This window comes from Sardina pilchardus, chromosome 4 (genome assembly GCF_963854185.1).
Source record: "Sardina pilchardus chromosome 4, fSarPil1.1, whole genome shotgun sequence".
NCBI classification, from domain to species: Eukaryota; Metazoa; Chordata; class Actinopteri; order Clupeiformes; family Clupeidae; genus Sardina; species Sardina pilchardus.
This window is the reverse complement of record NC_084997.1, coordinates 20,812,517-20,840,165: the sequence shown is the minus strand read 5'-3', so window position 1 is coordinate 20,840,165 and position 27,649 is coordinate 20,812,517. Positions and strand designations below refer to the sequence as shown.

The 27,649-nt window shown below is 43.3% G+C and overlaps 4 protein-coding genes across 5 annotated transcripts in view; 2 read left to right on the top strand and 2 right to left on the bottom strand.

Moving 5' to 3' along the window:
* Positions 1 to 15,350, top strand: part of LOC134078542 (coiled-coil domain-containing protein 81-like) — an 18,991-nt gene extending 3,641 nt beyond the window's left edge. Inside the window, exons 8-16 of the mRNA XM_062534551.1 lie at positions 1 to 12; positions 1,158 to 1,262; positions 3,374 to 3,543; positions 4,207 to 4,324; positions 5,985 to 6,175; positions 6,597 to 6,722; positions 7,714 to 7,848; positions 15,041 to 15,129; positions 15,214 to 15,350. The exon at positions 1 to 12 is cut by the window's left edge and continues 138 nt beyond it. Coding sequence (XP_062390535.1) covers positions 1 to 12; positions 1,158 to 1,262; positions 3,374 to 3,543; positions 4,207 to 4,324; positions 5,985 to 6,175; positions 6,597 to 6,722; positions 7,714 to 7,848; positions 15,041 to 15,074 — 891 coding nt within the window. The 3' untranslated portion in view covers positions 15,075 to 15,129; positions 15,214 to 15,350. The remainder of the gene's footprint in view (positions 13 to 1,157; positions 1,263 to 3,373; positions 3,544 to 4,206; positions 4,325 to 5,984; positions 6,176 to 6,596; positions 6,723 to 7,713; positions 7,849 to 15,040; positions 15,130 to 15,213) is intronic.
* On the bottom strand, positions 7,966 to 20,247 carry me3 (malic enzyme 3, NADP(+)-dependent, mitochondrial). 2 transcript variants are annotated; one of them, XM_062534558.1, is made up of 15 exons: positions 20,123 to 20,247; positions 19,447 to 19,664; positions 17,299 to 17,432; positions 16,673 to 16,822; positions 15,675 to 15,750; positions 15,274 to 15,435; positions 14,967 to 15,070; positions 14,747 to 14,856; positions 14,455 to 14,552; positions 14,050 to 14,163; positions 12,416 to 12,521; positions 11,670 to 11,812; positions 10,863 to 11,036; positions 10,462 to 10,560; positions 7,966 to 9,704 (listed from the first exon to the last, which is right to left on the bottom strand). In XM_062534558.1, exons 2-15 carry the CDS (start codon positions 19,657 to 19,659, stop codon positions 9,543 to 9,545), a joined length of 1,845 nt encoding a protein of 614 aa, XP_062390542.1. In that variant the 5' UTR covers positions 19,660 to 19,664; positions 20,123 to 20,247; the 3' UTR covers positions 7,966 to 9,542. The 2 variants fall into 2 exon arrangements, with proteins under 2 accessions (XP_062390542.1, XP_062390544.1); XM_062534560.1 differs by having other exon boundaries at positions 20,047 to 20,176.
* Positions 20,248 to 21,698: 1,451 nt separating this feature from the next.
* ormdl1 (ORMDL sphingolipid biosynthesis regulator 1) lies at positions 21,699 to 25,474 on the top strand. The gene is made up of 4 exons (XM_062534586.1): positions 21,699 to 21,800; positions 23,403 to 23,586; positions 24,352 to 24,503; positions 24,723 to 25,474. Exons 2-4 carry the CDS (start codon positions 23,413 to 23,415, stop codon positions 24,856 to 24,858), a joined length of 462 nt encoding a protein of 153 aa, XP_062390570.1. The 5' UTR covers positions 21,699 to 21,800; positions 23,403 to 23,412; the 3' UTR covers positions 24,859 to 25,474.
* A 602-nt stretch (positions 25,475 to 26,076) lies between these two features.
* adat3 (adenosine deaminase tRNA specific 3) lies at positions 26,077 to 27,631 on the bottom strand. The gene is made up of 2 exons (XM_062534579.1): positions 27,511 to 27,631; positions 26,077 to 27,302 (listed from the first exon to the last, which is right to left on the bottom strand). The coding sequence occupies exon 2, from the start codon at positions 27,249 to 27,251 to the stop codon at positions 26,178 to 26,180; it is 1,074 nt and encodes a 357-aa protein (XP_062390563.1). The 5' UTR covers positions 27,252 to 27,302; positions 27,511 to 27,631; the 3' UTR covers positions 26,077 to 26,177.
* Positions 27,632 to 27,649: the final 18 nt, after the last annotated feature.

Here is a 27,649-nt window from a genome sequence, read left to right as displayed (position 1 = left end):
CAGAGAGAGCAGGTCAGTAGGCTAGTCAGCTCATAGACAACCAATCAGAGTCATGGAGGGACAGTAGGCTAGTCAGCTCATAGACAACCAATCAGAGTCATGGAGGGCTGGTCAGTTTGGCTAGTCAGCTCATAGACAACCAATCAGAGTCATGGAGGGTTGGTCAGTTTGGCTAGTCAGCTCACAGTCAGCCAGTCAAGTCTGTATTTATGGTCAATGGTCTATAGTCTGCGATCAAGACTCAAAGAGGGCAGGTCAGTTTGGTTTGTTAGAAATTCCCCCCAAAAAGACAAAGGGCTTGGCAAAGGGCTTGACACACCCTGGCAAGACCTGAGAGTAGAATTTCTTCATTCCTAAATCACGACTGACAGGCACAACAGGTGCTTGGGTACATTAACCTGTTATCAAATGTACATTTGTCCGTCTGGAAAAGATCCCACTGAGGCTGGTTTCTGAACCTGTCGTTTTACGACTTCCAGGGACTTAACCAGCAGTGAAATTAAATTATACTCTTAACCAAACCATTTCAAAAGTGCAGCAAACAGCAGTGAAATTAAATTATACTCTTAACCAAACCATTTCAAAAGTGCAGCAAACACATATTTTGTGTAAACGAAGGTTTTGAAAGCAGTTTTAGTACGAACTTCTGTTTCCTGGACTTTTGGTGATTTAGAAATGGGTGTCAGTGTGATCCTGTCTAGACTGATTCAAATCTGCTAGCAGGTTCATGTGGGTTCATCCAGGCTAAGCCTATGAGAGGCAAAGTAACGTTCCACTCTTGGAATTCCTGGAATTCTGCCGCAACGCATTAATCAATTATCTTCTGACAAATTATGTATCTCCTAATGCTGCTGGTGAGAGAGGCTCAGGCTCAGATTTTGTTAGCATTGTTCCATTATGCGTCTCATCCATTACCAATGTGAAATGGTTTCACACAAAGATATCATGACACAAAGAAGTCATTGTAATTTGCGATGACAGTTGACTTCCTGTGTAATTTCTTGTAATGATGCATTGTTCATTACTATGGTTGGGTTAGAGCAGGACAGGCTTACAGTGAAAGAGTCACTGAGATATAGTATTCATCATGAATAAAACATTGAGTGACTGTATACTTATTCTCGGCATATCTCCTCTTGATTGTATCCCTCCGGCAGGCTCACAAGGAGCAGATGAAGAGGAGGAACGAGCGAGATGCTGAATGTAACATTGAGATGGCGAAGGCCAGGGAGAGAGAGGCTCAGCAGCGTAGCAAGTATTTTGTGAGTATACTGTATAGGCTCCAGTCATCATGCTGAGCACAAAGTATTATGTGAGTATACTGTATAGGCTCCAGTCATCATGCTGAGCACAAAGTAAGCACAGTCAACAGAGAGAGTGGGCCAGACTATTAGGCTCATTCACTCACTCCCTCATTCACTCATTCACTCATACGCTAACTTAATCACACACTAACTTACTCACCCACTAACTTCACCCACTTAATGCCCAGATATAGACCTTTCAAGAGAGCTTCATCATCAGTATTAGGCCGGGATTACACTAGCCAGCGGCAAGTGGCAGGTTTCTTATTGTTCGGCAGGGGATCGGTGACAACGCTGGTGTAAGCATTGAACACGCTAATTGGCGTTGAACAAGCTGGGCATTGAACAAGCTTGGCGTTAAACAAGCTGGGCGTTGAACTTGGTTCAACTTTCAAGCGCAATGCTCGGCTCATCAATGTCAGTTTTAGAATGTTCAGGTGTTTTGACCAATCAGATTCGTCTAAGAATGTAACAACGTCAGAGACGTTTTCTAAAGTAACTAGACAATTTTTTACAACGTTGACCTCTAGTGCAACTTAGAAACGAGATAGAATGTTTTGGATTATTATAATTATGGTCTGAGCGTTGCGTTACGCTTGCCTCTGCTGCCTGCTACGGGCTAATGTGATCCCTGCCTTATAGTTGTTCCCATAAGGTTTCCGTTCCAACATTCCAAGATGTTATCTTAATGCAGTGGAAGTAGTGTGGGAATAAAATAGAACGCTCAAAATAGAACGCTCAAGCATTGTTTTTGTTTTTCTTGTTGAAATGGTGTAAGTGACACCCACCCAAAGCAAAAGGGCAAGTGACGTGGAGTAGTCTTATGGCCCAAGGAAAGAATCTCCTCCTCAGTCTTTCTGTGTTGGCCCTGAGTAGGTTGTAGTTTCCCTGAGGGCAGCAGGGAAAGCAGTTTGTTGCTAAGCTCCGTGGGGTCCTTGGTTGTCCTCCTGGAACTTAATCTGCAGCGATTGATGTAGATGTCCTACAGATGGGGAAAGATGGTCTTGGTGGTCCACTCAGCTGAGCAGACCACCCTCCTTAGAGTCAGTTGGTCTGAAGAGACCTGAAGTTCCCACTCAGGATGCTCTCTACAGTGTGAGCGTAAAGGTTCCTGAGCACCCTGAAGGAGAGCTTGAAGTCCCTCAGCCGTCTAAGAAAAGACGCTGGTTGGCCTTCTTTACCAGGGTGTTGATTCATTGTTTTCACTACAGTCCCAATACACCTGCATCACACTTTGCCGCCGCTGTCACCCTGAAGATTATGACTCAGTTCTATTTTTGAGGGCCCCGCTCAATACAATCCGTTGTTTATCGAATACTTGTCAGCTAAAAATGTCGGTAATGTGTGTGGTAAGTGAAAGTGCTCTCATGATGGCTCCTGCCTGCAGAGCACCTTACTCGTCCATACTCACTTTATCACTCAGGTATTCTCTCTCTCTCTCTCTCTCTCTCTCTCTCTCTCTCTCTCTCTCTCTCTCTCTCTCTCTCTCTCTCTCTCTCACTCACTCCACACGCTGAGCTCTGCTGTTGAGCAACTGATACGATCTCACACTGACAGGATCTGTGATAATTTCCTCTCTTTGTCAGGAGAATCTGCTTCTCTTGCATCGCTCATTGCTCGGAGAAGAGCAGTTTGTGCAATTTTAGTGTGGACACGGTAGACACGGTAGCCAAAGTTAAGTGCGTTGTGCGCACAATGGCTATTTTTTTTGTGCTTACAAATCATTTTTATTCCACTTTTCACAGCGTTGAATGGCGCGTTAAGCACTTTATCTCGGTCTACTTTCCGGCAAATATGTAGAAGATAAATGAATTGATTGGGCTGTGAGGTGATGAGTGTGCAGGCACATTATGAAGATCTGTTATGACACAACACACATTATACTTCTATCACTTCATTTTACCGCTGTGATATTACAGTAAGTAAAGTAAGTAAGTCTAATATGTAAATCTTTTATTTATGTAGCACATTTCTATAAGTATACCGCCTGCAAAATGTAATCTATGAAAACACTGAAATCCATGTCAGTGTTTTCTAAAGGTTGTGTGATGGTATCTCCACGTCTCTAGGGGTCGTACATCTTCCGAGTGCGTCCTGGGACCCCTCCTCCGCTGCTCAGAAACGGCCCGTACCTGCGGGAGCTGCTGGACCAAGTTGAGGATCACGGGCAGCAGAAGGCTCTGGACCAACAGACACAGGACCTCATGGACCGGATGGGTCAGATGGAACTGGCTGACGAGTGAGTGAGAGAGGGGGCAGTGGGAGAGAAAGAACAAGAAAGAGAGAAAGAAAGAGAGAGAGAATAAGGAAAAGATCATAGGGTCTAAGAAATAGGAGAGAGAAAAAAAGAAAGATTGTGTGTGTGTGTGTGTGTGTGTGTGTGTGTGTGTGTGTGTTTTTGCATGCCTGTGTGCGTGTGCATGTCTGCATGTGACTAAAAGCCAAAGGCCAAAACAAACAAGCCTATGTTTATATATTTAAATATATTTTCAGCAAGAGCAAAATGTTCTCACTGGATTCTTGGCTAGACTTCCCACTTTCTGAAGAGGCCCTCTTAAGCACATGACTCAGAAATATGTGAATATTCTGACTGAACTAAGCCTCTGAGACAGCCTCATACATAGTTGACCATCGTGTTTATGAGGGGTTCATACACAGACTCAGTACTAACATGTACATTAATACCTAAATATGATCTTAGCCATACAGACACTAACCTTATAGAGGCTATAAGGGTGCACTTATAGCTATGTGTATATGATTACACATACTACTCACATATCTCTCACACCACACACACACACACACACGCACGCACGCGCACGCACACACACACACACACACACACACACACACACACACACACACACAAGTCAGAATGAGGTGCTGTGTTGTTTGGCAGGATCTTAGAGCAGAGGCATCAGCAGCTGCAGAGGAAGGCCAGTGTTGTCAGGTGCTATAAGAGGGCCCTGGACACCCAATGCAACGGAAGCTGTACAGGCCTTGGCTGCACAACACGGGTATGTTACACGGGTGTGTGTGTCTGTGTGTGCGTGCGTGTGTGGGTGGGTGCGTTGACTGCGTTCATGCATGTGTTTGTTTTGTGTGTGTCTGTACATGCAAGCATGTGTTTATTTGTGTGTCTCTGTGTTTGGTTTTCTATTGAAACAAATTAGGTCCTGCCACACAGCTATTTTGCAAGTGTGAAAACGTTTTTGTATATGCTCAAAATACGAATGAACTAGATTTTATTACAGACTTTTTTTGAGGTGTGTGTGTTTGTGTGTGTGTGTGTGTGTGTGTGTGTGTGTGTGTGTGTGTGTGTGTGGGTGGGGGGGGGGGGGTGATATGTGATTATGGCTATGTGTGTGAGACAAGACAAGAGACAGAGATAGTGTATTTACGTGTTATGTTTATAGGCATACAACATCAAACCAAGACGACATCTGGTTTACTCTTCAGAGGAAGTGGTTGTGTTGCTCCGTTTCACACTCACATTCCCTATGTGTGTGTGTGTGTGAGAGAGAGAGAGAGAGAGAGTGAGTGAGAGACTATACGTGTATAGTATGTGTAACTATATACACATAGCTATAAGCGCACACATAACTTTAAACGTCAGACATTTCAGATGGTAGCCTATTCAGACTGTATAAAATAGGTCAGACACTATCACCCTCAACAGCCTTCAGATCACAAGATTAAATTACACAGAGCACATGCACAAATGTGAATTTATAGAGCTTACTGTACCTTGCTTTGGATTCACACACCATATGCCAAGCGTCCACAGGAATTTAAACACGTTGAACAGACTGTTGTAGAACAAACACATGGGTGATATCTGCTTTGTTGAATCTGTCAGACTACATTTTGTTACTTTTCAACTGCATGATACTGAAACACTGCTAACTGCTCATACAGTAACAGCAGAAAGTAACACCTGACATGGCAACCTCAGCAGGTAATAATGAGATATAAGACCAAAAGGTCATTAGGTCACAGAGAGGGTCAAAATGCACTGGTATCTTCAATCTCTGGGGTGAATTGGGCTCTGATTTGTATCCGACTGTAGCAGATGTAAGGTCATGTCGGGATCTAAAGTCAGTCGACTTGAAACAACACTAAAGCACTTTTCCTCTGTTGCATGCACGCTATTTGTTTATCCACCAAATAACGATGTCCACAGACAAGGTGGAACATGTTGCATGATTATATGAAAGTATGATGTATTGTGACATCAAAGCAAGTCAAATTTGTGGTTTCTTAGGTCTCATTTCATCGAACCACAGGTACGCTACCCGATCGGGTAAAGTTAGGCCTACATAGTGCGGTTGTAGCCTATAGAGGGCCGCAAAGTGAATGCAGAAGTGCCATTCACCCTGTTACTAGTTGATGAACCACTGAAATGATTTTGAAAACATTATGTTACGGTACGAAAAACTCTTTAGTGTTGCTTTAAGTTAACACTTATGTATGTACTGTAGCAGAGGCGTTTATGTAATGTATGTTAAAGGGATGTTTCCAAATGTGTTCCTAATTATGTCTTGCTATATGATGTATTTATGCAGCAGTTCCTTTAATCCAAGACAGTTTTCTCCCATGGGAGACACCGCAACCTTGTAAAGAGGCGTATTACGTAACAATATTGCCGCAACAGTAACACCCCTAACATTCCACCAGTCGTGTGCGGAGAGTCCGGTTTTCGGCCGGTACGATGAGGTGCCCAGCGCTCTGGCGGAGCGGAGGCGGAGGGCACGAGAGCTGCGGCAGCACCAGATCAACGCTGCCACCCTCAGGCGCCGGGACGCGCACTTCAGCCGCATCCTGGAGCAGAAGAGGGAGGTCGACATGCTGAACAGGACGCGGCAGGAGTGAGTTCAGGCCAGGATGAGAGGAGGAGGAAGTGGAAAAGCGGTTGGCGGGTGGGTGGGATTAGAGAGGTGAAGAGAGAGATGTAGGCTGGGTGAGGGACACAACGTGGGTGTTTCACAGCTGATGGAAATCTGGCCACACAGTCCACTGTTCTTTCAGAGAAACAGGTCGAACAAGAATGGTGACAACATTTAATAAAATGTTCAAAAAGCAACTGAATTGGTTACAACCAACGTTGTTTTACAACCAACCAATGTTTTCAACCAATTAAAAGGGTTGCATGACAGCTTCTAACCAGGGAATATAATAATACTACCCTGTGGAAGACATAGCAGTCTTCCACAGGGGAGTATGGGTGTGGTTGTCCTGTGGTTGTGGTTCAGTGGGGTGATGCGTGGCATGTGATGTTTCTCCCGCTAGGATGAGAGCTGATCATGTGACTCGTCTTCTCAAGCTGCGCACGATGAGAGGGGCACTGGAGGACCTCTGGGCTCGAACCGTCGAGGCCAAGAGGCTTCGAGAGCAGGAGGAGAGGAGCTTCATGAAGTAGGCCTTGCTCTGCACCATGCTATATATATCTAGTGAAGTAGGCCTTCTTCTGCACCATGCTATATATATCTAGTGAAGTGTAGGCCTTCTTCTGCACCATGCTATATATATCTAGTGAAGTAGGCCTTCTTCTGCACCATGCTATATATATCTAGTGAAGTAGGCCTTCTTCTGCACCATGCTATATATATCTAGTGAAGTAGGACTTCTGCACCATGCTATATATATCTAGTGAAGTAGGCCTTCTTCTGCACCATGCTATATCTAGTGAAGTAGGCCTTCTTCTGCACCATGCTATATATATCTAGTGAAGTAGGCCTTCTTCTGCACCATGCTATATATATCTAGTGAAGTAGGACTTCTTCTGCACCGTGCTACAGTATATATATCTAGTGAAGTAGGCCTTCTTCTGCACCATGCTATATATATCTAGTGAAGTAGGACTTCTTCTGCACCATGCTATATATATCTAGTGAAGTAGTACTTCTTCTGCACCATGCTATATATATCTAGTGAAGTAGGCCTTCTTCTGCACCGTGCTATATATCTACTCACATCGTAAACATGCCACTGGGAAAAAAAGCCAAAGCTAGTCCTAGACTATAAAAAATACTTTCCACTGAAAACAAAGTTTAAGTCAAAGATTAAAACCAAAGACCAAGACTAATCCATACCTAGGAGACATGTGTTTATTGGGGTGATTTGCAATAATGCTGGATAGTGATTCTTTTGAAATAGTATGTGATAAAATGTACAAAGAACTGCAGAGGTTCAATGAACTCTACATAAATAATCATTTCAAGACACACATTGCACTCTCCTCTTCCCCAGTTCTTCTTGGATCTAAATCAAAATGCTCCAAGTACTCTGGCTCAGTGGTTCTTAGAGTTTGTGTAACCTTATTGTTCCGGAACAAACTTGCACATCCCAGCATGTCTCAGACTGCACACTGGAGTCTTGCTTTCTGACGTCTGTGCTGTGTTTGTAGATCTGGTGGCCGTCTGGTGTTGGACCAGTGTTTAGAGCACCAGCGCTGTGAGCAGTGCCAGAGAAGACTCTGTTTCTGTGGAGGAACTAACCTGTGGAAGGAATCCCGCTACATCGCTGGCTCTCGGCTGATGGTGTAGGTCATGGCAGCCAAATTCTTTTCTTTTCTTTCTTTCTTTCTTTTTTTTTCTTTCTGAACATCTAGATTTGCATTATTCAAAATGCAACCTCTTTCAGTAAAGACACAGATCAATTGCAAAAGCATATGTTTATTTATTTTTGTATATTCCCTTCAAAAAAAAAAAAAAAAAAAAACCCTTCATGGAATACAATTCCGTTGTAGTGCATCACTTGTAAAGCATGTTCATAAAAGTCAGAGCAGAAACAGGGCTATTGTAGCAAGACACGAGCAGATTCAAGCTTGTGCATCATGGAAATAGAAGGAAACACGCAGAGACACTCACTCACGCTCACACACAACTGTGGGGCTATTCATTGGCCCATTTTTTTCCCTTTCCTCTGAAACTTTGGCCTAATAAAATGCTACTCAACTAAAACCATCATAGAAAACAGGACCATACTCAAAGAATGGACGAAAGAACGGCGGCACAAAAAATAATTACGTCTACCACCATAATGCAGTAATCTCTTAGTATTCAAACATTCAGACAGTCACAGGCACCCTGTCAGTTTGTGCTGGCAGACTTTATACAAAAATAACCTCTTATCTAAACCCTCTCCACTGCTCAGGCGAGTTGGTAGAGTCAAGTCTGATGAAATCGCGGACACTTTCGATGTGCTTTCAATGATCGGCTAATAACAGCAACGGTAACTAAATCACAAAGTGATCTTTTAGATGGCATACTTTAGAACACAGAGCTAAATACCCTCTTATAAAATTGATTTAGTAGCCATTTTGTGTGGTACTTTATAAAAGCCATGGTTTAACTTCCACAATGGCGATGAAATAATCTATAAGAGCCACGGTTAAGTCCACAGAGAACGTGAAACACATGACTAGTTTGGCCGTGGATCGAGCTCTGCGCTGAACTGAACTGGTTCTATCAGTCAGCAGGGAGTGTGTACATGTGTGCGGTATCTAAGGGAGACAAGCGAGGACACAAACAGGTGCCAGTTCATTTCATTTTGGTAAAGGCCACACAGGGCACAGACAAGTGCACTTGACTTGACGCATGGGCTGGATACAAAAAGGAAAAGTACATTAGTATTACAAAACGCTACACTGCAGGAAAGTGTTGGATGGTGATTGGCTATGTTGGCTGGATGAGTAATGGCAAAAAAGAGGCGTCATATTGATATGTCTTTGTCTTTGACAGAGCGGAAGAGGGAGAATAAGAGAGGGGGAAAGAGAGCGGGATAGAGAGAGATAGATAGAGGGATAGAGAGGGGATGACAAAGTAAAATTCAGAGGGAAATATAGGAAGAGGATTCCTCCCTCCACCCTCTCTTCCCTGTCACGTACTCCGCCCGACAGCATGGGAGTTAAAGAAGAAAACTGAAATAGCAGTGAAAACAGTGAATAGCAACTAGCTCTCCTCACCCATTTACTGCTTTCAGCCTCTTTTCGTCTCCTCTGTCTATCAGAGGAGAGGGAGAGAAGGAGAGAGAGAGAGAGAGAGAGAGAGAGAGAGAGAGAGAGAGAGAGAGAGAGAGAGAGAGAGAGAGAGAGAGAGAGAGAGAGAGAGAGAGAGAGAGAGAGAGAGAGAGAGAGAGAGAGAGAGAGAGAGAGAGAGAGAGAGAGAGAGAGAGAGAGAGAGAGAGAGAGAGAAAGTGTGCGACTGTGGCATCAGTTCTGGCACTGGCAGCGGCCTACACATCCTGGAGCTTCTGGGCGGCTGCCGGCCACTCGTAGTTGTCCAGGGTGAAGGAGTCGTAGTCGGCGTTGTAGACGTGGGACAGAATGAAAGCCTCCTTGTCCTTGGGCTCCGGGTACAAGGACGCCACGTTATTCCTGTAGGCATAGTCCACGAGCTGGAAGAGGAACACGCCGTCAAGTAAACAGGGGCTGAGACACAATGCGCTTTGAGGAAGACTGTGGCGCTCTGACAATGGCCAGTCTTGTTTCTTTTGTTTTCTCTGTAATTGATTTATTTCATGAGTCATGACTAGATGTTGTCTCCTCTTCATGTAGCTGCTCCAGCTCAGAGCACAGACACTACATTTGTATGTGTGGATGTATTGTAGTAAAGAGGGACTGTAAGCTAACAGCATTATGAGGGGAGGGATTGTGTGCGTCACCCATGTTGCTATCTAGCATAGCATGAGCATGATCCAATAGCCATAAATAGCTACATTAACCACACAAACCTCTTAACCCACTTTACAAAATAGACCCATGTCTGAATATAGCCGAGCTCAATTTGAAAGTCCTCGTGCAATGGCATCACTCTTACCTTTGCCGAGGGCAAAATAGGTGTGTAGGAGACAGTTGAGTACAGTATTTTACAGTAAGTTATTCAGGCATTTTAAGGTGCATCGCACAATATAAAGTACCATATTCAGTGGATGACATTGAGGATTTATAAGTGAGTGTGGGCAGCCTGTGATATTACACTGTGGGGATGTTGTAGTTTATAGTACTAGTAAAATGCAGTAATTGTATTTACAGTGATATTTCAGCATGTGTGTGTGGGCGGTAAATGAGACGCTCAGAATTTAGCAGCGCTAATATGGAAACAGTGCTTGGGTGGGGATAACAGGGCATTTTCAAGATGGTGGAGGTTCTGACCTTGACGGCGATCTTGAAGGACACCTCCCTGATGGTGCTGAGAGGGGGGTAGAGTCTGCCCTCCGCCAGGTGCTCCTCCGTCACCATTTCTGCGATGGCCTGGAGGAGAGGGGAGGAGTTACTCAACATGCTGCTCTACAGCAGGTGGAAATGAGGGAGGGGTGGAGTGGTGGTTTTACTCATTTTGAGCCAGGAGACTAGAAAGATCAGATCAGTTAAGCAAAATGAAGGTAGCAATGATTGCAGGCATTGCTCCCCTGTGTGTGTGTGTGTGTGTGTGTGTGTGTGTGTGTGTGTGTGTGTGTGTGTGTGTGTGTGTGTGTGTGTGTGTGTGTGTGTGTGTGTGTGTGTGTGTGTGAGAGTGATGAAAAACATATATATAAAAAAAGAAAGCATCATACCTCGGCACTTTTAAGGAAGATGTCATCGGAGATGGTTCGCACTCCGCAAGCGATGACACCCAGGGCAACTCCGGGGAAGACGTAGGCGTTGTTGCCCTGGCCGGGGTGGAATGTGCGCCCGTCCGCCAGGGTCACCTTCTTGAAGGGGCTCCCGCTAGCAAAGATGCCCCTGCCCTGTCCAGACAGCACACAAGAGCGCTCAGTTGCAAATTTACCACATCAGTTCACAAACGATTGGATAAACTGAACACAGAGAGGTGGTCAAGCAGAGAGAACATTGACATTTAGCATCAAGGGTACATCCTGTTGAATACAAGATGATAAATGGGCAAAGGAAAACTGAAGTCATTACTTATGATTAAGACAAATGAGTCGCTGTCTGTAAGCAGGAATATAAACTAGACTAGTGCAGCCACAGCCAAATAGCTAAATATTACACTAAGCTTTTCACCGAATGAAATAATAGATAGCAGGGCTGCAACAAACAATTATTTGATAGTCAGCAAATCTATCAATTAATCAATCTATTACTTTAGCGAATCAGTAAGTAAGGGATAACAGCCGACGCGGTGACCCGTTTGATGGAATGGCCAGGTGGAGGTTTAGAACTCTGGCGACGTGCGCAGCGTGTCACCGAGTTGCTGTGCACGTCGCCGGAGTTCTAAGCCCCCACCTCGCCATTATTTCCATCAAACAGGTCACCTCGTCGGCCGTTATCCCTTACTTAATGGCCACCCCATCTGGCAATCCGAGAAGAGAATCCCATTGTTAAGGGAGATCAAGTTCAAGAATGTGTCCTCGGTTTACCTCAGTGAGTTTATAGCACTGCTCTGCTGTGCACTCTGCTTTGCTGGTGGGGTTGCTCAGGGCGAAGATGATGGGTCTCTCGTTGAAGGATGCCATCTTCTTGATGATCTTCTCGGTGAAAGCACCTCCGATGGCCGCCACGCCTGAAGGGAAGAGCACAAAGACAGACCAAACAAGATGAGAGCGTGGTTTTATTGAAGCAACTAGTGGTTGAATTTTTTGTTTCATCATCACGTGACACAAAATCGCCAATGTCTTTCAGGTTTATCTTGAGGCACCTCTATAGACTGGGTAAACCCAGGCCGATCGGCCGGCGATTGTATTTCAGCCTGCGGCTCAGGCTGGAAACCTGCATGTTTATCTCTCCTGCTTCCTCTCCACTGCTTATCCACCAGGCGCACACAGATCGTTGGTCTGATTGGTTGAAGGACTATCCAAACGTACAGAGTCACTTGAACTATGTCCATTGATCACTTGATCTCTTGTGCAGTAGAAATACAGCGCAGACTCCCCAGACTAATGCTCAATCTCAAAAGATCGAACTTGGTCTGGTGGTAATTTAAAATTAAGTTAGTGAGAAGCCAAATCTCTTGTTAAGGGAAGGGAAGGGAACTTTCTTCAGAACAGCTGATGCACATAGTTATTCAGGTGAATGGGCTGTGGGGTGAGGTGAAGCTGGGATGTACTGTATTGTTAGCCGGCTATTCTCTAGTCTAGCCCCTTCCTGGTGATTTCCCGCCACTCACCGATGATAGCTGTGGGCTTGATGGTCTCCACCACCTCCTCTAGGGTCTTCACCTGAGCGTGCTCATGAGCAAACTCCTCCTTTTCGTGGTTCAGGTTGCCACGACCCTAAGGATGAAAAGACATTGAAGGTTACTGACTGCAAAGCCTGATTTCACCACCTGATTTTACTTTGTGAATAGAGTCTGTGTTCCATTGAGCCAGTCCTGACCGCAGTACATATCACTGGTTATACCAGTTACACAGCCGTTACAAAGCCAAGCATAACAAATCTGTAGTACATACATACTAAACTGCTCACAAAAAGTAAGGAAACTTGACTTTGGCCCATTATATCTCCCCTTTAGTAATACCAACCAGTAAAGTGTTTCATATCATTTTTAACGTTGATTTGTCACCTTTACAATGAGGTATAGCTTGTAAGCATAGGGCAATCATGGAATGAGCAACACAAGCAAACGTGTAAGTAGTGCCAACGAAAAATGTGCCAAAATGGCCTGTTATGCTGTTGGAATTCACCTTTGTTACTTCAAGCATTGACGATTGCACTCTCCCACAGAAATGAGGAAAACAAAACATGTTAGGCATACATTTGTTCATTTTATACTCAGTGTCAGGGTCCACAGTAGCGTGTAGAGGATCCATATGCAGCCACAACAGCTTGGCACCTTCTTCTCATGCAGGTCACCAACCTGGCTTTACATTCTGCTGTGGGGTGACTCTAACTGGAAAGACAGACCTTGTTATCATTGAAGGCAATCATCATGCAGTTAGATACCGGGATGAGATTCTGGAGCCAGTGGCAATTCCATATCTCCAGAATATGGGACCAATTGCCATCCTCCAGAATGACAACGCTCGCCCCCATAGAGCTGGGATCATCAGAGTACCTCCAGAATTTGGGAGTGGAGAGGATCGAATGGCCTGCCGTGAACACTTGTGGGATCAGCTTGGGCGTGCTGTACGTGCCAGAGTCACCAACAAAACCAGGTTGGCTGACAACAGATCCTTATCGAGGAATGGAATTCCATCCCACAGGAGAATGTAGCCAGGTTGGTGACCAGCATGAGAAGAAGGTGCCAAGCTGTTGTGGCTGCATATGGATCCTCTACACACTACTGAGGACCCTGACACTGAGTATAAAATGAACAAATGTATGCCTAACATGTTTTGTTTTCCTCATTTCTGTGGGAGAGTGCAATCGTCAATGCTTCAAGTAACAAAGGTGAATTCCAACAGCATAACAGGCCATTTTGGCACATTTTTCGTTGGCACTACTTACACGTTTGCTTGTGTTGCTCATTCCATGATTGCCCTATGCTTACAAGCTATACCTCATTGTAAAGGTGACAAATCAACGATAAAAATTATATGAAACACTTTACTGGTTGGTGTTACTAAAGGGGAGATATAATGGGCCAAAGTCAAGTTTCCTTACTTTTTGTGAGCGGTTTATGTGTTCTAGACACCCACATCTCCTTTGAGAACAATAAAGCATCTATCCATTGGTCAGAAACAGCATGTACACAAAATCTTGATTTTCAAGATTTTCAAGGGATTTTCAGTAATACCAGTCTTGACAGATAAGGCCATTCACACCACATGGTTCACATATCTTCAGTCTCACATACTGTACCTTGACAATAAGGCCTTTGGAGTCAACCATCCAGATCCTCTTGATGGCGTCTGCTTTGGATACTCCCTCCTTGGCCATGGCCATAATAAGCAGATGTGCGATGCCCAACGCAGCCTGGAGACAGAGGCAGAGTCTGCATGTAAATTGCCATTTGTCTCTCGAAAACAAGGTCAGAATCTCGTTTCATTTCTCATTACAGTGTCTGATTTGATTTCCTTTTTGTAATGCATCGTTATTGAGTTAGCCCTAGAGAAATGGAACCATTAGGATAAGACCACTTTTATTACATTGCATACGGAGGTGGTGGTGGCGCCATTGGGGCATGATTCGGCTCCCTGTGGTATGAGAATAGCCGCTGTTTACCGTAACACTCAAACAAGTGAGAGGGATGTGGCTGCTACCCACCTCTCCAGCTCCCTGGAACACAAACTTGTGGTCAGACAGCTTGTTCTTGGTGATCTTCAGAGCGGCCAGAACTCCTGCCACAGCAACAGAGGCTGTGCCTGATATAAACCCAAACAGAATGAGAGAGAGTTAGCATAAGGATTCACTAAACAACCAAGACGTCACCAGAGAGAGAGAGAGAGAGAGAGAAAAATTAGGTAGGGGTGGGTGTGTACAATACAATTAAACCAGTGATCTCGAGTTTATGAAGAAATATTGAACTAGAAGTCTGACGAAGTCTACTAAACTTTACCTTGGATATCATCATTGAAGGAGCAGTAGTGGTTGCGGTATTTATTGAGAATTCTGAAGGCATTGGCATTGGCAAAGTCCTCAAATTGAATTAGGCAGTTCATTCCATACCTACACAACAAAGATAACAGACCATTTATGTCAACATCGGGTCTGTTTGGGGTTGGGTACATAATCAAAAGGGACAAATGGAAGCTCTCATTTAGCAGTAATTCACTTACTTATCGGTTACAGCCTGCATGAACTCATCAATGAGATCATCGTACTCTTTCCCACGTATTCTCTTGTGTTTCAGCCCAATGTACAGAGGGTCGTCCAGAAGAGACTAATGGAAAATCAGCAGAGACCAACAACTTTAAAAACAGCACACCAAACTGACGTACAGTATGTAATGTCCCTCTACTTTCATGTCCGTAGCGCTTGCACCTGTAGTGTTTACTTTGACTTCTCCTTTCCCATGCCCTGCAGACATAACCCACTAGAGCTGTGCCCCTGGTATGGCTGCATCACACTGGCATACCACAGTACCTGGTTATCGGTGCCAACATCCAGCAGCACTGGCAGACACTGCTGGGGTGGCACTCCTCCACATGCTGTGTACAGGGCTAGCTTGCCCACGGGGATGCCCATGCCATAGCTGCCCAGGTCACCGAGGCCCAGGATACGCTCACCATCTGTCACCACAATAGCCTGCGTGTAAACAGGAAAAATGCACAAATATGTATGAGTAAAATGATATAATACATATATCATTACGAAACTGAAACAAGTATAAACAAAAGCATATGTTCAATATGTATGTTAGTGTGTATGTGCTGTTTATCAGTATGTTTATATTTATACACATTAGTATGACTTTGATTTGTGTAGTCGTAAAATATCAGAGGTTTGAACGTGCAGGACATCATGAAGGAAACTCGATCAGGTACCTTGATGTCCTCCTCCGGCCAGGAGTTCAGCACCGTAGCGATATGGCCTTTGTCATGAATGGTGATAAAGAGACCTCTAGTGGAGAAAAAGGGAACAGCCACACATTTAGCACAAAATCTGTCTTCATGATTAATCCAGGATGCTCAGTTTGAGGGGTAACAATCTCTTTATATGTAAAGCTACACTTACATGACATGAGTAGAAATATATCCAAAGAACGTGTCTTTTAGTGTGTACATGAATACAAATGTGATGTGAAATATGACCAAGCCTACCAAGAGCATATATCAAGACTGTGGACAATTTGTGTCAATTTGTGGCTTTAGGTCAGAAACAATCTAATTTACAGCCACCAAGATACCCACAGGTCAACCACAGATACAGTGACTTCTATGGGAACTGTATGATGGAGTCAGCCAGACATATGTCTTTTTTCTTTTTTCTTCTTCTCGTTCATTTGTGGATTTTTTTTTTTCTATCCCTACTTAGTAGGCAGTGTACACTTCTCCCCACATCATTCATCTCGACAGCAACTAACAAACAGCAGTGGAGAGAGTCAAGTCATGCAATTTAATCAACAACGCAAGCAATATTTTAGCCGTACTTCCACAAAATGTCATTGTTTCTGAACACACAGACTTATATGCAGACATCATGCAGGTCCTTTGAGGGCAAAGATCTGTGTTTAGATAAACAAATCATTAGCAAATGTGAATCTAAATAATAAAAAGGAAATCAGTCAGACCAACAGTAAGCATTAAGACATGTGGTGTGAGCACAGCCTTGATTTCCTCAAGAGAAAAGGGAAGTTTATACATCAAAACCATGAGTGCATGCAGAGCTTCTGTCTTTGGTTGGTGTGTGAGTGGTCATTTGTATGAGAGTAAGAGGCTTAAATACAGCATTGTGCTACAGGGTGTGATTTAGAGATTAGGAGCTCACACCCCGTGTGTTATAAACAGATAACCTCTCCCCTCCTCTCCTCTCCTCTCCTCACCTGGGTCTCCGGAAGGCCAAGCCGTACTGCTGGCAGGCCAAGCCCACAGTAGGCGTGTAAACAATAGGCATGAACTCCTCGATGTCTGACGTCAGCAGCCGGTAGAAGAGCTTCTCGTTACGGTCCTGTAGTGTCATCAGCAAGATGTACCTGGGAAGGTTGATGGTGGATGGGAGAAGGGAGAATAAATATTTCAGTGCAGCATTTGGTTGAATAGCCACTCTGTCCTTGGACCAATGAGAAATTCCACAGCAAGCCGTTTCAGCAGTGACTAACAACCTGTCAGCAGTAGAGTCCACAGCACCAGCATGTGCATGGAGGCTTAACCCTTTTTTTACGGACGATGTCAACCAGCTACACAACACACACGCCACAGCACAAGACATGCAATAAATCTAACCTTACATATGCAAAGCATTTCACCATCACACACAGTGTGTGAGTTGACTGCATACATACTGTACACCCACATACATGAACCCGCCCACACACACACACACACACACACACACAGTGTTTGTGTTTGTGTGTGTGGTGTCAGTCTAAAAAAAAAAAACACGTGCGTCCAGCGCCCCTATGACACACTTGTGTCCAATCAGATGCGTGGGAGGGGGGTGTCAGCTTACTTGTCGAGGGGGTTGCTGCGCGTCTCGTAGCTCTTCATGACTCGCAGCACCTGGACGTCTTGCGTTAGGAAGCAGGGGGGTAGTAGGCCATGGATGCCCAGCTGCAGACGTTCCTCCAGAGTGAACGCCATGCCCTGTGTACACCCAGGAGCAGCAGCGTCTGTTAGTCTAATGTCTACATCTGTACAGTATTTACCAGCGCGAGTTGTCTATTTTAGGGATGCACCAAAATATCGCACTAACATTGGCATCAGCTGATATTGGCCTTGTTGACTGCTATCGTCATATAAGCAAATAATATGATATTTACAGATGGCAGTGACTAATGTTTTTTGTTGTTGTTGCATAGGATCAAAATCAGCATAATTATTGGCAAAATTGTTAATTTAAACTTTGATATTGTTACTGTCCCAAAATTTCAATCAGTCCAGACACTTTCATCCAGAGAGTCACACTGCATGATAGATACATATTTAATACACAACAGATTAATACTACAGATAGATATTTAATCACTACACTGACTGACCCCTGGGAATTGACTCCATGACTGACCCCTGGCACCACACCTCAAAATACTCTAGATTTAATCAACTCTACAGGTGCCTATTCAGCAACTAAAGGCCCTCATTGAACTGCATTTCATTACTAGCTTCAAATCGGTTTAATGGGTTTGGCAAAAACTATCCAACAAGCACTTCAGTGAAATTGCAGCATGCAGCCTGCAGCCTGCAGCCATCAGGCAAGGCATACCCATCTGGGCACCCCCAACAATGTGGTTCATATTAAACCATCATCATTTAAGGCACCGGGGTGTGTTTCAGATCTTGGCCAGGTTTCCAGACAAGAGAGGGGGGATACGCCACATGTCGGTGCTATTTATTTCTGTCCAATAGAACGGCTTCCTGGCCATCCTCCCCTGCTCACTTCTATAGTATACCTCTAAATCACACACTCCTACATACACACAGACATACACACTCACGCTCTGACACTGTATGGTCTTCCTTCTGCTTTAGAAATAAAGACATTCAGGAACTCTTTGGTATTTTGGGAAAACAAATGTCACTCCAGCTAGTCAAAAGAGGATATCCTGGAGAAGTGAAGCTCTTGCTCGTGACCAGCAGTTAATAACAACAGCACAAGCAGTTCTCAAAAGGACAAAAAAAAAAATACTTAATCACGTCCTGTTAAAATTGCTCTCGAGCAAAATCTTTCAGAGTGTATAAAGTTGCATGCAAATCTGAAGAGGTAAAAAAAATCAGCTCAACTAGTGTAGAATAAAGCAGTGTTTTTCAACCACTGTGCCGTGGCACACTAGTGTGCCGTGACACATTGTTAGGTGTGCCGTGGGAAATTATCCAATTTCACCTAAGTGGTCTAAAAAAGAGTGAATAGAAATAATTTTCTTTGTGTTCATTTGATTCCTATTCAAGACACTTTGACAAGAATGACTTGATATCATTAATGCGGGCAACAGATTTTTATTTAATTTAATTTTCCATAAAATTTCATTTTATTTAACATTTTCGGCTGGTGGTGTGCCTCAGGATTTTTTCAATGAAAAAAGTGTGCCTTGGCTCAAAAAAGGTTGAAAAACACTGGAATAAAGAATGCATCTTTGCTACTTCAGAGAATTCTTTCCTTTTTAGAAACATTTTAAGCACTGGTGGCATATTTTCTAGTGATGTCAGTCAAAGAAATAGGTCTTCCTCCCCGGTCATCACAATCAGTAAAGTCATTCAACCTACATTTCTTCTAAAAGCACCCAAAGGACTACATCAGAGCTTGGTGGCACAGAGAGAAAGCACTAGATTTGCTGAAAATACATCAGAACTCTCGTTATCCCTTAGCAATAAAGAACTGCTATCTAACAGGTCTTCATGCCAACTGACCTGTGGACTTGCCTCCCTCAATGTTATAATAGTTCAAGCGAGCGGGATTACTATTTCATGCAGGAGAGGTGTGCGCCGTTCACCTGGCTGAACTTAGATAATTGCTCCCTCAGCTAAATTGAACAGTGTCCGTGCCAGGGGTAATAAGACAAATCCTTGGACACTCTTATCTGCACGAATCTCTTATTCTTAGCGTTAAGGCACTAGCACTCCAAAGTTAAAATTCCCTCGGTTTTGTTGACAGACACATTACCTTGTTAAGATGTGGATTTCTGGTGATATCATAGCCTCGCTTCTTGGTGCTAACATTACGGTTAGCCCCCGAATGGCAGACCCGTACTGTCCCTAGGACGGTATTGTCTATCCCGCGAGTGCCAGGGTGACCTGGCTGGCTGGCGAGCAAACGTAGAGCCGTCGTGGTGCGTCTGCACAGCGATAGAACACTTCTCCCTTGCACAGAGTTCATGTTTCCTGAAAATAAGATGGAGATTTGATGAGTAGGCCTATCGAAATTCGTCATACTACAAAAATAACCCAATTCCGTCTGAATGCTATGTATGACAACCCTTCTCAAGTTCAATAAGTTTGCCCTCCAAAATGGTAAACAACATAGGGCCTCGGTAACGTTAACTGCCGAGTTAGTCTCGAGGGTTCAACTAATTCAGCAGCTGGCTCCAAAATGCTGTAGTTTTGATGGAAGTCCGGTAACAGATCATCGAATTCCTACCATCTTCATTTCGTGCAATCGTTAACATGTGTTTCGTACAAACAAAGGTAGTCTACTCCCAAAATGACTGGATTCTCATATATTCCAGTTAGCTAGCTAGTTAGCAAAATATGTAGCATACCCTACCTGAGAACAACCAGTCACTGTCTTCTGCTAACCCACTGTAAAGATGCGCGTATACAGTAGTTTAAATAGTAACTACCTGGTCCACGCTGCCTGGCGTACTTTATCTGTGGATGCTGCTGCTGCTGCTGCAATCGGTATGAACAGCTGATACAAGCTTGTTTGACATTGACACTTTCACTTTTCTGCTTACGACCCGCCTTTTAAGATGAATCCACCAATCACAGACAAAGAGTCTACCGACAACCACCCTCAGGACCTCTCCAAATGCTGCTCCCGCCTTTGCTGTGCTCTTTGTGAAGAGTCCATCCTGTAGGCCAGAAATAAATTGATTCAGGTTGTCTGGGAGGTTTTTTTTATTAGGCAACTAAAGCAGCCTAGTTCCAAGATGACTATGCATTATATGCGAAGTTTGCCAATTCATATTGAAAACACGTATAATAAGAACTGTGATGAACGTTTCACACACCAATTATGAAGTCTCAAAATGTTTATGGAGATGACACAACCATAAGCTTGAATTTAAAGAAATAAACAAGCAAGTCACATGGGACTACTGTAAATAAATGCACAGCACACCTCACACACGCCCCCTCTCTCTTGAATCTTTATCTTTGGACATTCCTTAACTGTGCTATAGCCTACAGTGTTTGCAGAAGTCAGCATATAATTAAATGTCACAGGATAATGCATAAAGTATATCATTTCATATAGTCACGCCTATGGTAAATTCCTGGTTATCTTAAAAATGACACTCTCGCTCTCTCTCTCTCTCTCTCTCTCTCTCTCACACACACACACACACACGCACGCACGCACGCACGCACGCACGCACGCACGCACACACGAAATTTGGATGACTTTTATTTTGAACGTCCTATCGCGACCAACCGGATGTTAGCAGTGGATTATTGACGCAAAACGTTAGTGTAAGAATGGTAAAAAGGTGGAGGCTTTTTTTGTAGTCTAATGTCAGGATATGAGATTGGCACAAAAACGCATACCATTGCGTTTTGAGCTCAATAACGACCCATTTAAAATACAGCATACATTTGGAATTGGAGTTAATTGTGTGTCTATTACTATAATGAATATCCAGCCTATTACTATTATTAGTTATGTGTCTATTATTTCCAACATTTTAATTGAATAAAGAACCATGTTAATTGCAATTACTTTTAAATTATATTTTGTATATAGATTTATGTCTTGAGAGACAGCACATGCAAGATTAATACAATGTTTGATTGGGGAGCATATATTTGGTCACTAGTTGGCCCTATGTGATTGTCCTTCATGGATTATTGAAGTACAATTGCATTTAGGCCTACATCAATATTTATGAACTCAAATAGCAAAGGTCCCTGTAAGAACGGTGATACTCACTCAGATGTGTAGGCTTATTTTCCAAGCGTTTTGAAATATACTTTCTATCATGAATAAACTGTACATGATATCCTATTAGTTAGATTGGGGTTGATTAACCTTTCATACATTCTTAATAGTTTTACTTTCCTTTGGAGTGCAATTTTTGAAATGATCCTTAAATGACACTTTTAATTTGAAACAGTACCGGAACAGTCATTTCCAAGGGAGCTTGATGTTGTGCTCTTCACCTCCTCAACAAAATATAGCGAGCTAGCTGTTTTGTGTGGTCAGACAACAACAGCTGAAACGGGGAGTGGGAAGGTTAGCCTTCGCAGTGCAGTACAGTACAGCTAGCTGCGTTTCAAAACAGATTTGTAAGAAGGTACATTGTAAGTATGCCGTTAACGTTGCATATATTTAAGGAATATCATTAATGCTGCGCTTGCTAGAGCTTTCACTATTAATTTTTCACCATGACCTACATTTTACATCAGAGAGAATTCCCATATCAACTGGTGGTGTTGTTTCAGTACTTCGCCGTTGTGCTAACTCGCTGGATTTAGCTGGCTTCGCTAGCTTGCAGGCAGAGTAGTGTAGCTTGCGGCTTATCTGCTGTAATGCTAGCTTAGTTGTCAAACAAGCGTTTCGTGTTTTATGCAGAAAGAGATATGTGTCAGCCAGCGACAATGTAATCATAATTTGGCATCTGTTCTACTGAGCATGCTTCTGTGGAAAGAAGACTGAACAGTCTTAGTATGCAATGTACACGTAGGCTAATGAAGGTAGAGCCAGCAGCAGGCTAACGTTAGCTTGCATTGAAAAAGGTTGTCATTTAAAATGTCAGAGCTATTTCAGACTGTGGGAACTCACCGTTATTTACTAGTCTAACGTTACTAATTTAAAATGTACATTTTCTTGTTTAAATTATTAGGGTTCGGTTACTGGTGGGTGTAGCTGCATAGCAGTGATTGCATGATTTCCCCTAGTTTATTTATTGTAAATGTAATTATTGTCATCTTATTTTGATCTCACACTGGGCAAATATATAGACTACATGAAAGTGTATTTTAAAGAATTCCTATCAATGCATTGCGTACTGTCCACAGTGTTTAAGATACGAATTGCGTGATTGCTTTGAGTTACACCTGAATACTTAAATAGACAGCTGTTTAAGGAGCTGCTCTACTTGACTGTCTGTTCGCATCCTGGTAAGTTAGAGAGGATTGCAGTTAAAATGGCTAACATTATGTTTTGTTCATCGTATGTGTTTTGTAGCCACATTTTTTAGATGTATGATTGCTTCGACGCTTGAGTTCTTTCCAGTAAGAGCTTCTGGTTGTTTACTTGTATGAGTCCGACTATTAAGCCATTGCGTGCTGGTTGTACCTACCTCGTCCAAAAACAATCAAATATACTTTCGAATATTTTCGGGGAGACCGTGCATACAACAGTATGTTGAGAAGTATGTTATAGGCTAACCTTGAACTTTGAATCTTAACATCTCACATAGTTATCAGCTACAAATCAGCTGCGCGCTACAGTACCTTGCAGGCCATATCTTGTGGATTAACCTCGTTGGTTTTCATAATGCGCTTGAATGGATTTGTTAAATTTCCAAATGAGCAACATTTGCAGCTGTAGGCCTAATCAAGCTTTTCGAAACCCAGCACTCTGGATAGTGAGATTTTGAAATGTCTAAATATTTCTAGTCAAGGTGTTTAAATGAATAACACTATTGTGTGGTCATAGCACATCTCATGCATGCTTAATGTTTTAAGACTCTCACAATAATGAAGAACTGTTCAAAGGGTTAAAGAACGACCGGACTACTAAATAGCCATATCTTGGCTAGTAGAGTGGTGGTGCTGCAGTCATTGCCCCTTGCCCAGCTGTTCAGATTGCTTAATACTGGTGATGATAGTATCTTGTTGTTATCAGAAGTATGACTAGTGTTTCTTTGTCTGTCTTGTTCTCTCTTCTCTCCCTCACAGAAAAAACAAAATGAATGTTGGCGTAGCCCACAGTGAAGTAAACCCCAACACTCGAGTTATGAACAGTCGAGGCATTTGGTTAACATACGCTCTTGGTGTCGGAATGCTTCACATTGTCCTGCTAAGCATTCCTTTCTTCAGTGTTCCTGTCGTGTGGACACTCACAAATGTTATACACAATTTTGTAAGTGTTTGATAAGAGAGATTGACAATATTTGACCCTTTTGCTTTGTTAGGCTTTTTTTCCCCTTTCTTCTTTTCGGTATTCTTTAACAGTGTTGTCTGTTGTGCTGTCAGCCAAAAGCTTTTTTTCTGCTGGCTGTTTAGCCTTTGTCATCTTCATTGTGAGCTCACCTAAAGCACACTGGTGTTGAAACAATTGGAGCTTCCTTAGCACATGCCTGCCTCATTGTTGAGCTTGGAGTCCCCCAGAATAAAGAACAAGGTCACTGGCATGATGTCATTTACTAAGTTAAAGCAATTTAACTGCCACCTGGTGGAAGTCATACTGCTGCAACTAAGTGATAAGGAAACTCATTGAAAAGCCCCCATTATCTGCTGCTAGTATATTGCATACTGCCTGGACCAATTGTTGACCACCACTATCCATTTAGCACATGCAGACATTTTTTCCCCAGGGAGCAAGTTTACATTTAGCATGTGCAGCATTTTGGAAGGAATGACTGAATGGCACCCTCTATCAACAGCTGATAACTGAATTAAATGGGGGAATATCCCTCCAAACAATCCCTCCGTGTTTTACTATTATGGGACATTTCCTGATTGCAAGCATACTTTGTCACCACAAGCTGGGGTCTTAAATGCACATGAGTCTGATTTTGTAGAATAATGAAATTCAGTTCTTTGTTAATAGCTCTGGCGTGCTGAAAGACTGACGCTGAAAGACTGACGTGTGTATGTATGACGGTGCTCTCTGTGCTTCTCATAGGGAATGTACGTGTTCATGCATGCGGTGAAAGGAACTCCGTTCGAGACCCCCGACCAGGGCAAAGCCAGGCTCTTAACACACTGGGAACAGCTAGACTATGGTGTTCAGTTCACATCATCTAGGAAATTCTTCACCATCTCGCCCATCATTTTGTAAGTGGTGTTGGTGTGGCTTCAGAATGCTGTATTCAGTATGCTCTTAATTGAAACCTAGTTTATACACAGTCAAAGCTTTTTTCTTTTTCTTCTTATAATTCCCAAATTTTTTGTTTTTAGAATTCCCACATGTAAAGTTTCAGTATAAAATTTCTTTCATGTGCTTGATTGATCTTGCTTAGTAATTGGCTATTCTTCTTCCCTCCTTTCTACTAGATACTTTCTCGCCAGCTTCTACACAAAATACGACCCCACGCACTTCATCGTAAACACAGCCTCACTTCTGAGTGTTCTTATCCCGAAGCTTCCACAGCTACATGGTGTCCGAATCTTTGGAATCAACAAGTATTAAGCGAGGAACCCTGGAGAGTTGCATCTCCGACCCGACTCTCAGCCACAAGCTAGAGCTTCATACTGTGGGGCGGTGAAATAGGTAAACCTTTGTACTGCGGTGGTGTATACTTAGCAGTTTTGTACTGTCTGTTGTAATTGTCCCTTTCATTACTTGGATACATCGGGAAGAACTATAACAGGGATATGGACAGAGGAGAATGCCATGAGCATTACTAACTTAAGTAAAAAAAAATGTTTTGGTCCTCATGGATCTGGGCTGGCCCAGGATTCAGAGTTTATGACTGGTGACTGTTTATTTTTGTTTTGTTTTGTTTCAGTTGTTTTGTTTTCCTTTATGTTGTTGTCAAACTTTGCTTAATAGCCCTCTCTGCACAGTGAGGAAAAACGTTTTTGTTTCAGTGTAACATTTCTGGATGTGTTCTTAAACTAAGCCACGAAAAACTATCAAACCTACCTTTTAAAAATTGTTTGTTTCACAAGGACGGGAACCTGTGGTTCATAACGAAGTATGACTCTCTACTGTGAGGTTTGACTCCCCTCTACGGTGGACTGTCAGTGAAATGTGTGTTTTTGCATGATATCCTTGTTAAAATGAATCATTTGTCTTTGTTCAATCAAGTGAGCAGCATTATTGTATATATATTTTTTTTCTACATTTCATGTTTTGATTCTTAATCACAAAGATGATTAACAAGGATGAAGTGTTTACTTAAAAGGTCTGAGGTATGTTTATGTACTTATTCATTTAACTGTTTAGAACTTCATAAATTTACTCTGGATGTTGTTACCAAGGCAGCTAGTCATTCTTGGCCTCAGCGCATCCATGGTATACTTGGGGCTCTGAATGCCCTTGTATGTGACATAATTTAAAATAATTCTGCCCTTAAGTGGGTAACCGGTCTTGTCTCACTCATTCTAATTGTTTGGATAACAGCAAGCGTCTGTTGAGGCACAGTATTGAACGGAGCTTCACAGACTTGCATTATTTGCCATGTGATAAGAAGCAAGTGAACAATTGTGTTTTTAAATGTCTGGACATATTGTATAGCAATTCAAATAAACAAGTGTTAAAAGTAAGTCAGACAATGTTAAGTGTTAAGATTTAATTAAGGCCTAAAGGCAATGTTGAAGATCTCTAATTGGTCCATTGTTGATGTGTTTAAAAAAAAGAAGAAAATAACCCTCATACTAGGGTTGAGGTTTGGTACTCAGTGTATTAGTATTGGCAGTATCAAGTATTTTTTATTCCGTTCTGTTCTCGAGTCATTGATCACCATGAGTCACATTAAAACAGTCATTTAAAAACAAAGATTCCTATCAATGAAGCTCTTCTGTGAGGTCTTCACAAAGATGCTGTGCGACTCCCCGGTACACCTCAAAGTGGTGATTTAGCTCTTTCTGCGCATGGATCTTGTACCTCGTCCCCAACGCGCCATCCCGAGAGGTCGTCCCATAGAACACACGGCCGATTCTGGAGTGAAGCAAGGCCATGGCGCACATGACGCACGGCTCTTGGGTCACGTACAGGTCGTACCCGGTGCATATGTATGGCTGACCCGTCTGCTCTGGGACTGACCCATCAGCTGGCCCCTGAGCAACTGAGTCTGAGGCCTCTTCTCCTGGTTGTCCATCAGGGATTGTGAATTGACAGGCCGGGAATGGATCAAAGCTATGGGCCCCTCCACCTTGTCCATGTGCCACTAGGTCAATGCAGACCATCACTGCGTGATGCAGAGGATGACTACCCCGGGTGCAGTCGTGAGCCGTGGCCAGTATTTGGTCAGACGCTGGATCCACCATCACAGCCCCCACTGGGACCATGCCCCTTTCCTGACCCGCTTTAGCAACTCTGATGGCGGCCATCATGTACTCATGCATCTTGGCCTTTTGGGCGGCTGTAAAGAGTTGTCCTCTCAGGGCAGCTGTGATCTGCTTATCCTCGTGGAAGGATGTGGGCCAGTGTGCACTGGCTCGCTCAAACTGGGGTCGCGTCAAAGGAGCACTGGATGGGATCTTCACAATGAAAGGTTCCCCTAGTCCACTGCTGTCAAATGACTCAGAGAACAACAAGGAGGCCAGAGACCCTTCCTTAGAGTTTTTAACATCTGGAGGAGCATCGTCAACCAGACATACAATGACCTCAAGAGGATGTGGATGCTTGTCACTCTTGCATGCTCTCACCCTTTTGATATGCTGGAGATCTGGTAGTGGGTAGGTCGTGGTGAGATTTTTGATGAGGCGTGATGTTTCCTTTTTGTTGATAATTGGTGCTGCATATGCCTCCACTAACTTGATGTCGTGGGACTGTTCATCAGAAAGCACGGGATGAACCTCCCACGAATCGACACCCTCATCCATACCTTTTCTGCGTTTTGGCGGCGGCGACTCCATTCTGTAGTGGTACTAATAACATGACGGAGTTGCCATTTTTCAAAAGCGTACCTACAGCGGTTGGAACAAACAAAACCAAAAAGCAAAATAAGGTAACATGTATTCACCATACGACATGTTAGTTACTGACCAGCTGTCAGGGGTTAGAAGTCAGAATTCAAAGCGAGCTTAGGGCTGAACTTTGCAATTGTAGCGTGTGTGAAACCATGACTAGACTACTGTGCATTGAAAACGAGTATTGTGGATATATACCACTCACCTTATTCAGCCCAGTGGACGACTTAAGATAACAAGCGCAAAAGTAGTCTTTATTACACATGACAAGCCATCCCTCCACGTCTCTCAAATGCATGCTGCTGCCAGAGCTGCTTGAATTGGTGTAACCATCTTTGACCCCC